The sequence below is a fragment of the Nanorana parkeri genome, unplaced genomic scaffold (genome assembly GCF_000935625.1).
Source record: "Nanorana parkeri isolate BGI_ZX_2015 unplaced genomic scaffold, ASM93562v1 scaffold344, whole genome shotgun sequence".
Taxonomy (NCBI): Eukaryota; Metazoa; Chordata; class Amphibia; order Anura; family Dicroglossidae; genus Nanorana; species Nanorana parkeri.
Genome location: NW_017306612.1, coordinates 699,460 through 714,281, shown reverse-complemented (window position 1 = coordinate 714,281; position 14,822 = coordinate 699,460). Strand labels below are relative to the sequence as shown.

Below are 14,822 nucleotides of genomic sequence, written 5' to 3'. Positions count from 1 at the left end.
ACGGCACTGTTGCCCTTCTGTTGTCTTGTACCAGTCTTGCCCCTCCTCCGTTCTGCCCTAACATTGACTAGTCGCTGACGGCCACAATTCGCACGTTCAGACCCAGATTTTCGGCTGACAGTCCGGTCTTTAAACACTTTAACAACAGCTGCTCTTGAACATTTAACAAATTCTGCTGTTTTTCTGATACTCGCTCCATGGCTCCGAGCACCAACAATCATCCCAGGCACCTCGGAGTGGTGGAGACCTAGCTGATCATAGTTCAGCAGTGTGCAATGCACCTTTATTTTTAAGGGAGATAGCGCAGCAAAGTCCCATAAAAGTAAGAGAGGTTTATAGAGTTCAGAGGTCAGTAGAAAGTAACACAGTCCAGAGGTCAGTAGGTAGTAAGGGCAGTGTGCAGGGGCCAGGAATAAGTACCGCAGAGTTCAGAGGTGAGGAGTAAGTAAGGGCAGTGTGCAGGGGTCAGTAGTAATGGCAGGGGGCAGGACTAAGTAAAGCAGAGCCCAGTAGTATATAACAGAGTGCCGGGGACAAAAGCAAGTAATGTAGAATTCACATGTCAGTAGTATGTAATGCAAAGTGCAGGGGTCAAGAGTAGGGATGTACAAATACCAGTATCAGTGCCAATACCGAGTACTTAGGCGAGTACCCTTACTTGCCCAAATGCTCCCGATACCGGAACTTCCGTTATCAGGAAGCCGGGCGGCAAGTCATTACCCGCCCCCCAGCTTCCTGATTGGCCAGAAAGCCGTCTCCATGCTTCCTCCTCACCTCGTGATGAAGGAGCATGGAGATGGTTTCCTGGCTAATCGGGAAGCCGGGTATTACACACCGCCTGGGTTCCTTTATGGGACTTTCAGTATCGGCGAAGACCGAAAAAAAATATATCGGTACTTGATGCCGAAAAACTGGTATCGGTGCATCCCTAGTCAAGAGTAAGGAAAACAGACTTCAGAGGTTAGCAGCAACAGAATTTAGAGGTCCAAAGCATGTAATGCAGATTGCAGGAGTCAGAAGTAACACAGTGTAGAGGTTGGGAGTAGCACGCATCTCCTCCCCGCAAGCAAAAATACTCACCTTCCATTACGAACATCTACCCCACCCTTCTAGGTAAAATTCACTCAACAGACCTCAGACGCAGTGGCTACCGTAGAAGTGAGGGAAGTCCTCAGGTTTCTCTGAGCCCGGCTGTGTCACATGACAGGTCAGAACCGAGGGGGAGTCTAGGACTTCCTTTGCCTCTGCAATAATCTGAAGTCTGAGAGGAGGCATGGAAAGGGTTGGTCACAATCTACCCCTGTATTAAACAAAGGCATAAGAGGCTGAGCTCCTCAGTGTGACAACACAAACCCCGCAGTGCTCCCGGAGGTGATCTCTGACCTTTGCTGGGCTTTTCCTCTGTAGTGTTGGCCAGTAAGGGGGCGGTGAGGACATGCATGCAGTGCTTGTAGAAGAATCCCAAAAATTCCGTCTTCTCTGTTTTCTATGAAAAACAAACAGTAAATGCTCAGTACAGTAAGATTAAGAGACTGAGGTGACCTTGCTCAGACTATGAAGCCATTTCCGAGCTGCAAACAGAAAACACAGCAGATACATATCCATCAAGTAAGGAAATCGCAATAATCTGCGTGTGATGGGAAGTGCACAAAAACATTCCCCAGGGCTGAGGGACAAGTCTATGTTTACGTGGCCCCACTCCCCTACCAATTAAACTGAACTCCTCCTACCCCAGGCCTATACTTACAGCTGTAACCCAGTGCTCACATTGTTGGAAATGAAATCCTCATCAGAACTTAATAGCCAAGGATGTAAACATCAGACTAGCTTTGCAATGCAGGCAAGAGGCTGGGGGAGGATTAGCCCAGTTTAGTTTAGGATGGTGTGGGGATGGGTTAGCATTAGTTTAGGTAAATTTGAACTTGCCCTTTAAAACCCGCTCCTAACATTTAAATGAAAGCAGACGTTTAAATGCAGCTATATGTGGAAGCCACATGTAACAAAGCTTGCTCTAAAGTCTGGTGCTCCAATCTGAACACACCAACATTGTGACCTACAGAGTAATGAATAAAGTGAAAGCAGAGCTTACTTGTATATTACCTCACAGCTCCTTAAAAGGCACAATGACACATGACAGCTGAAGAGGTCACAAACCCCTTTTGCAAAGCTGGATCTATACTGTGCTGCCTAACATTTAATGGAAGTACTGGCAAGCCCGCTATCACTTCACTCAGTGTTAAATATACCCAATGCAGGTATTCATGGGGGCCAACATGGCATGAAGTTTCCATGTCTGCCAATCTGCATAGAATGTCAGTGGTGATAGTCTAGCAGTGGGGTGAAATAGGATAAAGTGATATTAAAGCCTAATTTGTTTTTTCATTTCTCCTTTGAGGGGACCCTCCTTTACTGGAGGCTGTTGCTTTTTTTTTTCTTTAAAAGTTTTTCATTCCTCGTTTTCTAGTGGGTGCCCGCAGCGCTTTTCCCCACGCCCCCTGCACGGGTGCCACCATCGTTCTAATAGAGGCACCCATGCACGCTCGTGCCCACAGTGGCTGTGTGCGTCCACAGATTGATGGCAGAAGGAGCCTACGGCTCCTCTGCCATCAGTATCCTCCCCCTGCAACCCAGAAGGTCGGGGAACGGAGGATTGCTTCGGGACCGGCGGCGGGGACGAATGTAACTGACAGGCAGGTAAGTGTGTGTGTGTGTGTGTGTGGGGGGCAGAGAATGCATTAAAGATAAAAAAACGCCCAGACCTTAATGCTACTTTAAGCACAAAAAACACACCAGTTAATAGCCCTGTGGAGGGTGGACATAGCACGTGCACAGTGTGTTATTGCATCCAATAGCAAGATATACAGAGAGGGAAGCCTCTGGCAGGCAGGGAGAAGTCTCAAAACCATGCTCTTCCACTGCTACAGCAGGCATTTTCAAATGCAATGGGAAGACAAAGTACTGAAATGATTAAAACGCAAACAGTGTCCAAGCCGATTTGTTTCTTACACTGGTAGTCGCAAGCATGTTATCTGGATCCACTAACGTCCGCAACAGCCCCGTGAGCTGTACAGCGCCTCCCAGCTCAGGATCTGTATCACAGATCATATGTTCAATGATGAGATTGATCAGAAGAATGTCCTACAAAAAAAAAAAAAAGATTTTTTTTCAATGAACACATACTGTAGCTGAAAGAGCATCTTTTTAACATTCACCAGGAGTTCTGATATAATATACATATAAAACAAAAACATGAATCACATCAAAAGGTAAAAGTATAACTTACATCATCATTTTGCTGAGATTCCTGCATTACAAACTCTCGGACCATGGATGGGTTATATTCCACCAGATATGAGAATATATCAGTGGCTGCACTTCGAACCTGTGAGTCGTCCATACCCTGCAAGGAACAGAAAGCACATGGATAATGTGTAAGAGCACAGGCGGCACATGGATAATGTGTAAGAGCACAGGCGGCAAGTGGAGAGTGTAAGAGCACAGGCGGCACATGGATAATGTGTAAGAGCACAGGCGGCAAGTGGAGAGTGTAAGAGCACAGGCGGCACATGGATAATGTGTAAGAGCACAGGCGGCACATGGATAATGTGTAAGAGCACAGGCGGCAAGTGGAGAGTGTAAGAGCACAGGCGGCAAACCCTTTGAACTGCATATTATATCAGTTCAAGATGAACACCAGCCTTTTAAAAAAAATTTAAGATGTTGCACTCACTTTCCTTAGCAAAAGTCCTATAATGATTCCTTATGCAGCATGCTCCGGTATTCTTAAATCCTGGCTGTAATATAGCCTTTGGATTCTCCCTGGGAGCTAACTTCCTGTACAAGGGATCAGTCTCCCTAGCCAGCTCCCTGTGCCATGGGTGTCCAGTCCCATCAGTGCTCCCCTCTATTATATTCAGGCAGCACTGATGTCAAGCACAGCATTTTACATGTAGGCTAGGTCATGGAGTGTTTTACAGCCTGAAAATGTAGCTTGCTTTCCTTCACCTTTCCTGAACAAGCCAGCCAGAGTGCTAGCTGTATGCCTGTCCTCCTGCACCGAGATATATGGGTGAAGCAGGACTCTAAAAGGTTTCACTATTAACAAACACGCATGGCAGAATCTTAACAAGACTTAAGACAGCATTCTTAGAGAAAAATCTAGGTAGATCTACAAGACAAGCTCCTATCATAGAAAAATAGCCCACAATAAACGGGCACAAGCACGGGAGCTAAATGTAGGGAAAGAGGAAGCATCGCCTAGTTGTGTAGCCCTGCTCCTCTGCATTCCTTTAGGCCCCATTCACACTGCGCGATTCGCAAATCGCGCGTTTGTTGCGCAATTTGCATTTTGCGCGATGTCGCGCAAAGGCTTGCATTGAGCAAGCGAGAATCGCGGCAAAATCCGCTCCAAAAAGGGTCCTGCTGTAGCGACACACGACCCGCGTCAGCAGGACCCTTTGCCCCATTGAGATGCGTTGAAGAGCGATATCACGCGGTAAAATGCCGCGATATCGTGGGAATTACTGCGCGATAAATCGCTCAATGTGAACGGGGCCTTAGGTGACGGGTCAGAACACCTGAGAGAGGGCATGCAAACAAAGACAGTACAGCTGTGGGGGGAGAAGGTTGATGCATTGTCAGAGGTGTGCAGCCCCGATCCTCTACATTCTCTATGATTGTTGCTTCCAGGGATGGCAGTTCACTAAGGAGGCTTGTACACAAACACAGTACAGAGGAGAGGGTGAGGAAGCCTGGTTACACGGGAGCATACGTATGCTGCTGCTAATTCAGACACAGTCGCAAATGCTGGGATATTAACATGGACTGCCGATGTTCCCAACAATCCAGGCAGCCTGTGTGTTCAGCAAAGACATGGGAGTGATCTCCTCCCCTGCCAGCGCCTACACACATGGCTATAGAAATGACCGAGTGCTTCAGTGGTGCTCTCCCCATAGCTCCTGATGTTTCAGGATTTTTTCAGCCGCTGTGATGATGTCACAAGAGCTAACAAAACTGAAAAATTGTGTGCGAGTGATGGTATACATGGGTAGAGGGAGGGTTAGGGATAATGTCAGCTGTTTCCCGGGGACGAACTTTAAAGCAGGACCGTTCTCAAATTGCCCTTACCCAAACAGCTGCAAACATATCCGGCAATAAGGAAATACAACAAAGCTCAATAACATCAACTTCAAGCAATCCTAATGTACTGGTAATCAAGACCGTCAGAAGTGCAAGACGGACGCTTATTTATGGATGACATTTCAGGCAATTTCTATTTTCATATAAAACAATGCGCCGTTTACCAGAATCACTTCCAGGGCGGGCAGAATGCCCATGTTGGACAGGGTCTTGAAGAAGGTGTCTCTGTTCTGAGGTTGTAATGTTTGAGAAAAAGCACAAAACTCTTTCAGGAAATTCACCTGTAGCACACAAAAAAAAAAACAGGGTACACTTAACACTGCAAACAAAATGAGTAAACCACTCAATGAATGATAGCAACTATCATAAAAATGACAACACTGTAAGAGGGGAAACACAGTAAGCAAAGGGGCTCCAGGGTTAAATGATCAGTCCTCTCAGATCAGTCCTCCCAAATCATGCCGGCGTTCGCTCACCTCTCGATCCTGTCACGGCTCTCAGCCGTGACAGGGGCTGGATTCCCCCCTCCCCGCCAGTGCTGATTGGCAGAATGGACACGCAGCTGGGCAGATCCCGGCATAATTGTCGGGATCCGCTTGAGCTGCGGCGTCTCAGTGTACCGCGAGCTGTAGCGCGTGGTATACTGAACCTAGGGTGACGGGAGGACGCTACTTTGTGTCCTCCCGTTATCCTAAGGAGAACTATGGGGAAAAGCCTGAACCCCATAGTTCTCCTTTAAAGCTGAAGAATTAAACCACTTAATTTAGTTAATGAGATAGAAGAGCCTAAAATCCCAGGTCTGTATATCCTCCTGCACCTACAGCCTCATAGCTGTATATAAGCAGTTTGAGGATCATCTAATGTACTTCTGCCTCGGAATGCCGGTCTCACCGGATTTGGAGATGTCACTACTGTGATGCACACTGTTCTCCTTGCTGTAAAGGAAGCTGTACCCGAGGACCTGCAGTGCAAGGATCTCTGTGCTTCCGCCACCTCTTGTCTTGTTTCTTAAATATTACCCCACTAGTGAAAGCAGAACTCTGGGGCAAAATATCATCATCATCCCTTGCAGTGGGGCTACCCCCACACTACAAGGGTTAAGTGCTTGTTTTTGTTTAGGATTCAAAAATAACAAAGTCATACTCACCCAAACCTCAGCGCCGCTTCAGCAGTCTAAGGTCCCCGAGTTTTAACATTCTGAACACTGGGAGGAATTTATCAAAACTGAAGCAGACAGAATCTGGAGACGTAGTGCACAGCAACCAATCAGCTTCTCACTTACATTTTTAAAGCTCAACTGAGCTAACTTGAGAGAAGCTGATTGGTTACTGTGGGCAAGTGCTCCAAGTTCTTTCTGCTCCATTTTTGATAAATACCCCCCACTGGTGTATGAAATGTAAGAACGCAGAGAGACATACCATCATTGCAGTGAAGAAGAGACAGGCTCCAGGGATAGGTCTAAGAGAAATCCGCCTCAAAGGATCAGGTGAGTACGACTATTTTGTTAACCTAGACAAAAACAAGCACTTAAAAGAGAACTATGGGGTTAGGGCTTTTCCCCATAGTTCTCCTAAGGGTAACGGGAGGACACAAACTAGCGTCCTCCCGTCACCCTAAGCTCAGTATACCGCGAGCTGTAGCCTGTATATTGAGACACCGCAGCTGAAACGGATCCCGACAATTATGGCTGGATCCGCACAGCTGCGTGAGTGACAGCTGGCTCTGCCTATCTAGAGGCAGAGCCAGCTGTACCTGCCCCGTCCGTTCCGCCAGTCAGCGCTGGAGGATCGGAGCGGGGAATGCAGCCCCTCCCCTGTCATGGCAGAGAGCTGTGACAGGATCAAGAGGTGAGCGAAAGCCGGTATGTGTTTGCTCACTTCCCGATCTACTGAGCCGACCTGTGACAGTTTCATTGTCACAGGTCGGCTCAGATTATGAGGCTGAGGGAAAAGCACTCACCTCATAATTCTCCTTTAACCCTTGCAGTGCAGGAGTAGCCCCACTGCAAGGGTTAAGAATATTTTACCCTGGAGTTCTGCTTTAACGGATCATCAGAGGTGTAGCTCTAACATGAGGAATCAAAGCTCTGCCTCTAGTAAGATGGCTGCCTCCATGCAGAACAAGGCGCCGTAACTTAGTAGTGAGGAAGAGATCGGTGCAGAGAACCTAGAGGTAATAGCGGTATCTTTTTTCAAAGTCCAATGTCCAGATCTTGCTAAGATACTACAATTAAAAATTACAATGATCCCGACAATTGTGCCGGGATCCGCCCAGCTGCGTGACTGACAGCTGGCTCTGCCTATCTAGAGGCAGAGCCAGCTGTACCTGCCCCGTCCGTTCCGCCAGTCAGCGCTGGAGGATCGGAGCGGGGAATGCAGCCCCTCCCCTGTCATGGCAGAGAGCTGTGACAGGATCAAGAGGTGAGCGAAAGCCGGTATGTGTTTGCTCACTTCCCGATCTACTGAGCCGACCTGTGACAGTTTCATTGTCACAGGTCGGCTCAGATTATGAGGCTGAGGGAAAAGCACTCACCTCATAATTCTCCTTTAACCCTTGCAGTGCAGGAGTAGCCCCACTGCAAGGGTTAAGAATATTTTACCCTGGAGTTCTGCTTTAACGGATCATCAGAGGTGTAGCTCTAACATGAGGAATCAAAGCTCTGCCTCTAGTAAGATGGCTGCCTCCATGCAGAACAAGGCGCCGTAACTTAGTAGTGAGGAAGAGATCGGTGCAGAGAACCTAGAGGTAATAGCGGTATCTTTTTTCAAAGTCCAATGTCCAGATCTTGCTAAGATACTACAATTAAAAATTACAAAGAAAAGCTGGAGTCACCAAGAAGTATGAGAAAATCTCAGCCCAGACATCATCTACACTGAGTGGCCAGATTATTATGACCACCCCATCAGTACTTTGTTGGGCCACCTGGTGACTCCACGAGAGGATGAAAGGTGATGCGAGGAGTCTGACACAGCACTGTTGCCCTCCTGTTGTCTTGTACCAGTCTTGCCCCTCCCCCGTTCTGCCCTAACATTGACTGGTCGCTGACGGCCACAATTCGCACGCTCAGACCCAGATTTTCAGCTGACAGTCCGGTCTTTAAACACTTTAACTACAGCTGCTCTTGAACATTTAACGAATTCTGCTGTTTTGCTGATACTCGCTCAAAAGGCTGTTACATCGCGTTGTTTCCCCGTATCTTCAGAAACAAATCACTTCTACCGTCGTGGTAAACAACCCGCTTCCCTATTTATAATGGTCTGGCCCTCTAGCAACATCAGCGCCAAATTATAGCTAATTTGCCTACAAACGTCAGGTGGTCATAATAATCTGGCCACTCAGTGTATAACTGACTAACAATTAAATATGCCATTCGCACGGCTAGACTTACCAGCTCCTGCCTCTTTTCATCATCTGTCGCTTCATCTGTGAGGTGCGCAAATAATTCTGTAAGAAATTTCTCATCTTCCTAGGAGGTGGGTAACAAAATGAAAAAGTTAGTAATGTGCACACGGATATCCCCATTCTACAGTGATGTACCACTCTGCAATTTGTTTCTTCAATGAGTTTTAGTGATTTAATAAAATTATAAGTTTGCGCTGTATTTAACCAAAAGAACTCAAGCAGATTTCGGAATCAACTAGAAACGCCACAAAACTGCACACAACGTACATGAAATAAAATGGAGCAAACATTTGCAAACATCCTCTGCTGATTTCAGCTGTTTTAGGCTGGGTTCACACCGAGGCGACAATGTTTTTGCACGTTTTATGCGCATACGTCAAAGTGCGTGTTTTTGTGAGCAGATTGTAGCTCATTGAAGTTGATGAGTTCCTACTGAGTCTATGGGGCCAAAACGAGCTGTAATATACCCAAAAAAATAAAGCTCCTGTACGTTCTCCAGCGACAGGCATTTTGCTTATTGAAACAAAATGCTTTGATGTGAACAGGCTCATAGAAAAGAATAGGATTTTTTTTTAGGGCAGAAAAAGCGCTACAAAATGCTCAGTGTGAACCAGGCCAAAAATAAAGATGGCAATCACAATACAAAGACTAATAACTGCAGACATGTACCCTGCTCATGAGAGCTTACAATCTAGCAAGAGCAAACTTACTAGTTAAATACACGAGACTATGTCATCACCAAATCTAAAAATGTCCATCTAAGAACATTACAATCTAGAACACCGTGCTTCAGAATTGAAACAAAAGATGTTTGTCCGGAATGAAAAGTCGCGATGTGTTAAGATGTCAGACCACCAAAAAGTTTTGTTTTTTTTAATGGAAAATACCACTGAATGGTTTCTTGTATCCTTCAGGGTACCAAGTGCTGGGATACCTGGCACTTGTGTTAGCAGGTCGGCAGATCTGTTACAGTCTTTATTATATATTACAGCAAAAGGAACGGTAGGAGTGGGAGCACCCCTAAGGGGATGGGAACCAATCGAGGATTAGGGATGAGGCGATGGCCCCAATATATTTTTTTTGGGAGCTTAAGGAAGCAAGCAACATAGACAACCACAACAGATCACATTTGGTTGGACTGACCCTTACATTTTTAGCTCAATTATTTCCATTCCTCCAAGTCATTTAATGGCAGACATACAGATGTAAAGCTTTGTTTGAAAAAAAAAATTAAATAATGCTTCCAAGCATGTCAATTCCTTAGCACCGCCCCCTCTGCTCTTCCGGGAGTGTCTAATTACTGTCTGTGTTGGTCCAGCTCCTCCTCCCCTCACCGGCCTACATAACCTGTTTGTATAGCTCCTCTGGTAGAAGTGAAGGGGAATATTAAAGGGCTAGTTCACACCAGCCACAGTGCGTTCCAGCCCTATACTGGCCGAAACGCACTGAATCGCATTACGACTGGCTCACTTTGTTGTAGGGCGGGATGGTGCATTGAAGTGCGTGGTCCCTGCAGCCACACCTTCCGGCCGCAATGCGATCGGCCGCACAGGAACTAGTGGCGCATCAATCTCTGCGTTCCGGTCCAGTAAAAATAGTGCGTGCAGCATTTTTTCTGACCGGAATGCAGGCATTGATGTGCCTTGCGTTCCCGCGCGGCCGATCGCATTGAGGCCGGAGGGCGTGGCTGCGGTGCCATTGAGCTCAATGCACCGCAACGCCCCCTCCTGACCCACAGCAAAGTGAGCCAGCCGCAATGCGATCCAGTGTGTTCTGGCCCGGAACGCACTGTGGCTGGTGTGAACTAGCCCAAAGAGTGTCACTTGAGTGACCGCCCCGAGTCTGCTAATATCACATTTCTACATAGGGGCACCCAGCTTCCATTTCAGGGCTTTTGGACATCTACACAAGAGTGTCTACAGGTAAATGACATGCATTAAATACAATACACGCACTATTCTTAGGGGAAAAAAGTTGAAATTAAAAGTCTGATGACAGGGTCTCTTTTACTTAGAAATCTCAGAATTACCTAAGAGCAGCTTAACCATCTCCTTAGACAACTGCACTGGTGTAAAGCCATGGTAGGGTGATGGCAGTGCAAGTTTGCTGTCAAAGGGCAAAACTCTGTTCAGACTGAGCTACAGAATTGCTGTTCTCGGCTGAATATCACCTTTTGGCAGAACCACGGCAATCCTACCAAGGCTATGTACGGATAAAAGCAGCAGAAAGCGGCTCAGACCTGTTGCTAGGCGAGTATTATGAAACAGATTGGTGGTAGGGCATCCAGGTGGCTGTAAAACTGCTTAGGTTAGCAAGATTGGTTTAGGTTCCCAATAACAGCACATACATGAGTAGATTAAATATATGCTCCTATACATGGATTTCACAATGGACTACAATCTCCATACAATTTAATAAACTAAACATGAGATTGTAATCCATCCCGGGGGGGGTGCTTGGAGCAGTGACAACGGGGAACAGACATAGCCCCCCTCCAGAAGGAAGGACAGTGTCAGAGATGATTGGAGGATCTACAGCCGAGTGATACACAAATAAGATAGTTGCTCAGAGTTGAGGTACTGGAATACATTTTTACGTCACTTTTGTAATGGACCTGGTGATCCTGCCATTTCCCCCGAATATCTCTTGATTTCTGGGTGCCGGGCCAACGCCACAAATTAGAATGGTCCCTCACATGGAAGCTGTACGGCCTCATTTTTATGCATAATCTCCGGGCTTCCCCTCACTCCACATGCTCACAACTCAGACACAGGAACATACAGCTCCATCCTCCCTCCCCGTGAATCGAGTCTGAAGTGGCAACGTCAATTCCTTTGCCGATGTCACTCCCTCCGCCAAATCTCTGCACGCCGCTCCCCAGAACCAAGGGTTAGCAGTCACTCAGCTGCATATAAACTAAAAGATACATTTTATGTGGACTTAAAATAAACATAAGACAGTGAATAATGTTAGAAGTACCATTTGGGCTGGCGTTAATATGATGTCTTTACATCTACTTTAACACAGCAGTGTGTGTGTGAATAAGCCTGAAGCTCTGCAGTCCGGGGAGAGGTCATAAAGACAGCTGAATGTAGACAACTGCACAAGTCACAACACAAAAAAAAAAAAAAAAAGCAAAACAAACATAAAAGTACATTTCTTTCAGGCCGATGAACCGGAGCTCCAGAGCAGGACCTTACCTGTAACATCCCAACTATCTCCACCTTGTTAAAAAATATGAAAGAGTGGAGAGTGGACAACATGTTCTCTTCAAAGACAGAAGGGGTGGGCAATACCACGTCTTGTATATACTGCACTCTGTATGTCTGGTGGATTTTCTGTTTCAGTTCAGGGTCTGATATGGGAATCACCTCTTTAAACTTAGCAGTTTGTGTCAGAAACTCACGGTGTTTGCGCTGCACGGACAAAGAGGGGTCGAACTCCAAGCAGCCGATGATGTCCATAATGCAGTCTTCTGAAAACATGACCTCAAAGAGCGCAGTTCGGTTTAAAAGGAAGATGCCCTTGATTATTTCAAACAAGTGGTGTAATCCTTCAATGTTCTCCAGGTCTTCACACACGTGGAAAAGTTCCAGGAGTTTTTTGATGTAGCCCTCACTCTCTAGGGCCAGGGCCAGCTTCTCGCGACGGAGCGGAGACGGCAACGACGATGCCACGACTTCCGCAATCTCCTCTAGGTGGCTAAGTTCACAGGTTGGTAACTCCAGCCCTGGGGAGGACATGTCCTCGAAGCGCTCCTCTTCCGATTCGTCCACAAGGTCCTGAGTGATGTCCACCGAAGGGTCTTTCCCTTGAACCTGAAAGAAAACCGAGAAGTGTGGCCTCTGAATGACTCTGCCTGATTAAACTTTCCTTAATGCACAACTGCTAAAAAGTAAATCACATGTGAAGTGCCCACTGTCTGGCCTCATGATAGCAGTGATTATACAGCAAGTTCAGTTTTTGGGTTTGACAGAAGGACTTTTTTGCCTTTTTTCAGTCATAAGGCCTAGGAACACTCACTCCTCCAGACTGACGCATTGTATGGTGGAAGCTTATAACGTCAGTCTGGAGGAGTGGGCGTTCCTTGGCAGATTTTATTTGCATGCAGACTGCCCTAAGGAAACACCCACATGTGATGCTGAGCCTCTATGATTGAAAGAACTGACATCCAATGTATGAAAGAGACGGCTTGGGACAGCCACGCTGGGGAAGAAAGCGCTAGATGATGCTTAACGTCCTCCAACCAGGAAATGAGGCGGAGCTCTATGTGACTTGCTGCAGCTTCTAATGCACATTGTGAGAAGCTCCCAGCGTGCAGTGACACCAGAGGAAGCAATTTCAGTCCAGGAGAGGGGCCAGTACAACTCTGCAAACCTGTAGAGCAGGTCGGAGTTCTTTGTTAGCTGTATGGCCATCAACTGAAATGACATTTTTTTTAAACGTGCGTCACCCGCTGTCATTTTGCTCGCTGCCTCTATGGCACCTGGGATTTGTCCGGGAATGGCTATGCTAATACTTTCCATGTGTTATCCAATACGCCGAGCATGGTGCAAATGGAATTCACTCTTGCATCATATCAATGAAACACAGACAAGAAAAGAAGAGAAATCACGCACCTGACATATTTTCTCCCAAATCTCATCACATCCAGCTTTCTCCTGAAAACTCAGGGCCAGGTCATAGTTTTCAGCCTCTGACCACACGATTAACGTGTCCTGCAAACACAACACCAAAATATAACAATTAGCATTCACAGGAGTAAATGGACAGAAGTAGTTGTGGATGTAAAAAAGAAAACAGTAAAAAAGGTGGACCGCATTCCACAGACGGATCATTCATTTAACCCTTCACTGACATGTAGTCAACTTTCTCAGGCCCAGAATTGAAGACACAAGTCCACCCAGTTCAACCTATGGTGTTAATGTAAAGACCATATTTAATTTATGAATTTCTGCTTTATTTCACAAGCCTTTTATATTTTAAAGGAGAACTATGAGGCGGGTGCTTTTCACTCACCTCATAGTTCTAGCCGACCTGTGACAATGAGACTGTCACAGGTCAGGTCAGTAGATCGGGAGGTGAGCGAACACATACCGGCGTTCGCTCACCTCTCTATCCTGTCACGGCTCTCTGCCGTGACAGGGGAGGGGCTGGATTCCCCCCTCCGATCTGCCAGCGCTGACTGGCGGAACGGACGGGGGAGGGGGTGGGTCCAGCTGGCTCTGCCTCTAGATAGGCAGAGCCAGCTGTCACTCACGCAGCTGGGCGGATCTCGAAATCGATGTCGGGGTCCGCTCCGGCTGCGGGGTCTCAGGGTGAAGGGAGGATGCTAGTTTGTGTCCTCCCGTTACCCCCTAGAGAACTATGGGGAAAAGCCCTGACCCCATAGTTCTCCTTTAAAGCAGACCGAGCTGTCCAGCTAAAGTGATAGCAGTGGTTGGGACAAATAAATGACTGTCAGGGGGTGCTTGTACAATTTAAGCTACATTTAAAGAAATAAAAAAAAAAAAAAGGTATGGTAAAAAAATACATAGACTGATTATTGCAATAAAATGTATTAGCCAAAATGAGTACAGACACTAATTATTGCAATTCAATTTATTAACCATAGGCAATACTTTTTTTTTTTTTGCGGTACTTTGATTTCTTTTTTTTGCAGAGCTATAGATACAGGCAGCTCAGTGTACATTTCCGGCATCTGCAGGGTGTCAGGATGAATGATCGCGGCCTGGCCAATTAGGATGGCCGAAGATCCTGAAACCAGAAGAAGCCTCACAGACGTCCCATTGCTGAAGAGGTGTATAGCTCCGCTATGACAGCAGCAGCTAAGGATCTGCAATGAAGCGTGCTAAAACACAATTGCAATGGAAGTGGCTCCCCAGGAAAGAAGTTTGCTTGATCACGGAACTCCAGGAAAAGAGCGATATACACATTTGAAATGCATATATGTGTTTATTGTTTTACTTGCAAAAGAGGTTTGTAATTCCGCTTAACAAATCTTGTCATCTACACACCTTCTTTGCTACACAGCACAGCCACACGGGTATTCTGATCCAACAATGGGGCTTCCTATGGCACCTCTCTGCCTCCAGGCTACTCTTTTGATAAAATATTAGCATAATCACCTCTCTCCAATTAGCAGGCAGGTGTTCCACGAATCAGTAAAGCTGAACCAGGAAACAAAAAAGTGGTCTTTCTGAAGGTGCCCATACACTGTACGATTCTCGTACGAGAATGGCGGGAAATCCCGTGATCGTACGAGAATCGTAGAGTGTATG

At 46.5% G+C, this 14,822-nt stretch overlaps 1 protein-coding gene across 1 annotated transcript in view; it reads right to left on the bottom strand.

Annotated features, from left to right (window-relative positions):
- Positions 1-14,822, bottom strand: part of PPP4R3A (protein phosphatase 4 regulatory subunit 3A) — a 49,441-nt gene that overhangs the window by 23,061 nt on the left and 11,558 nt on the right. Inside the window, exons 4-11 of the mRNA XM_018558496.1 lie at positions 13,161-13,259; positions 11,742-12,359; positions 8,528-8,605; positions 5,304-5,420; positions 3,284-3,400; positions 3,007-3,138; positions 1,350-1,486; positions 1,141-1,261 (exon numbers count right to left, since the gene is read on the bottom strand). Of these exons, the coding sequence (XP_018413998.1) occupies positions 1,141-1,261; positions 1,350-1,486; positions 3,007-3,138; positions 3,284-3,400; positions 5,304-5,420; positions 8,528-8,605; positions 11,742-12,359; positions 13,161-13,259 (1,419 nt within the window). The remainder of the gene's footprint in view (positions 1-1,140; positions 1,262-1,349; positions 1,487-3,006; positions 3,139-3,283; positions 3,401-5,303; positions 5,421-8,527; positions 8,606-11,741; positions 12,360-13,160; positions 13,260-14,822) is intronic.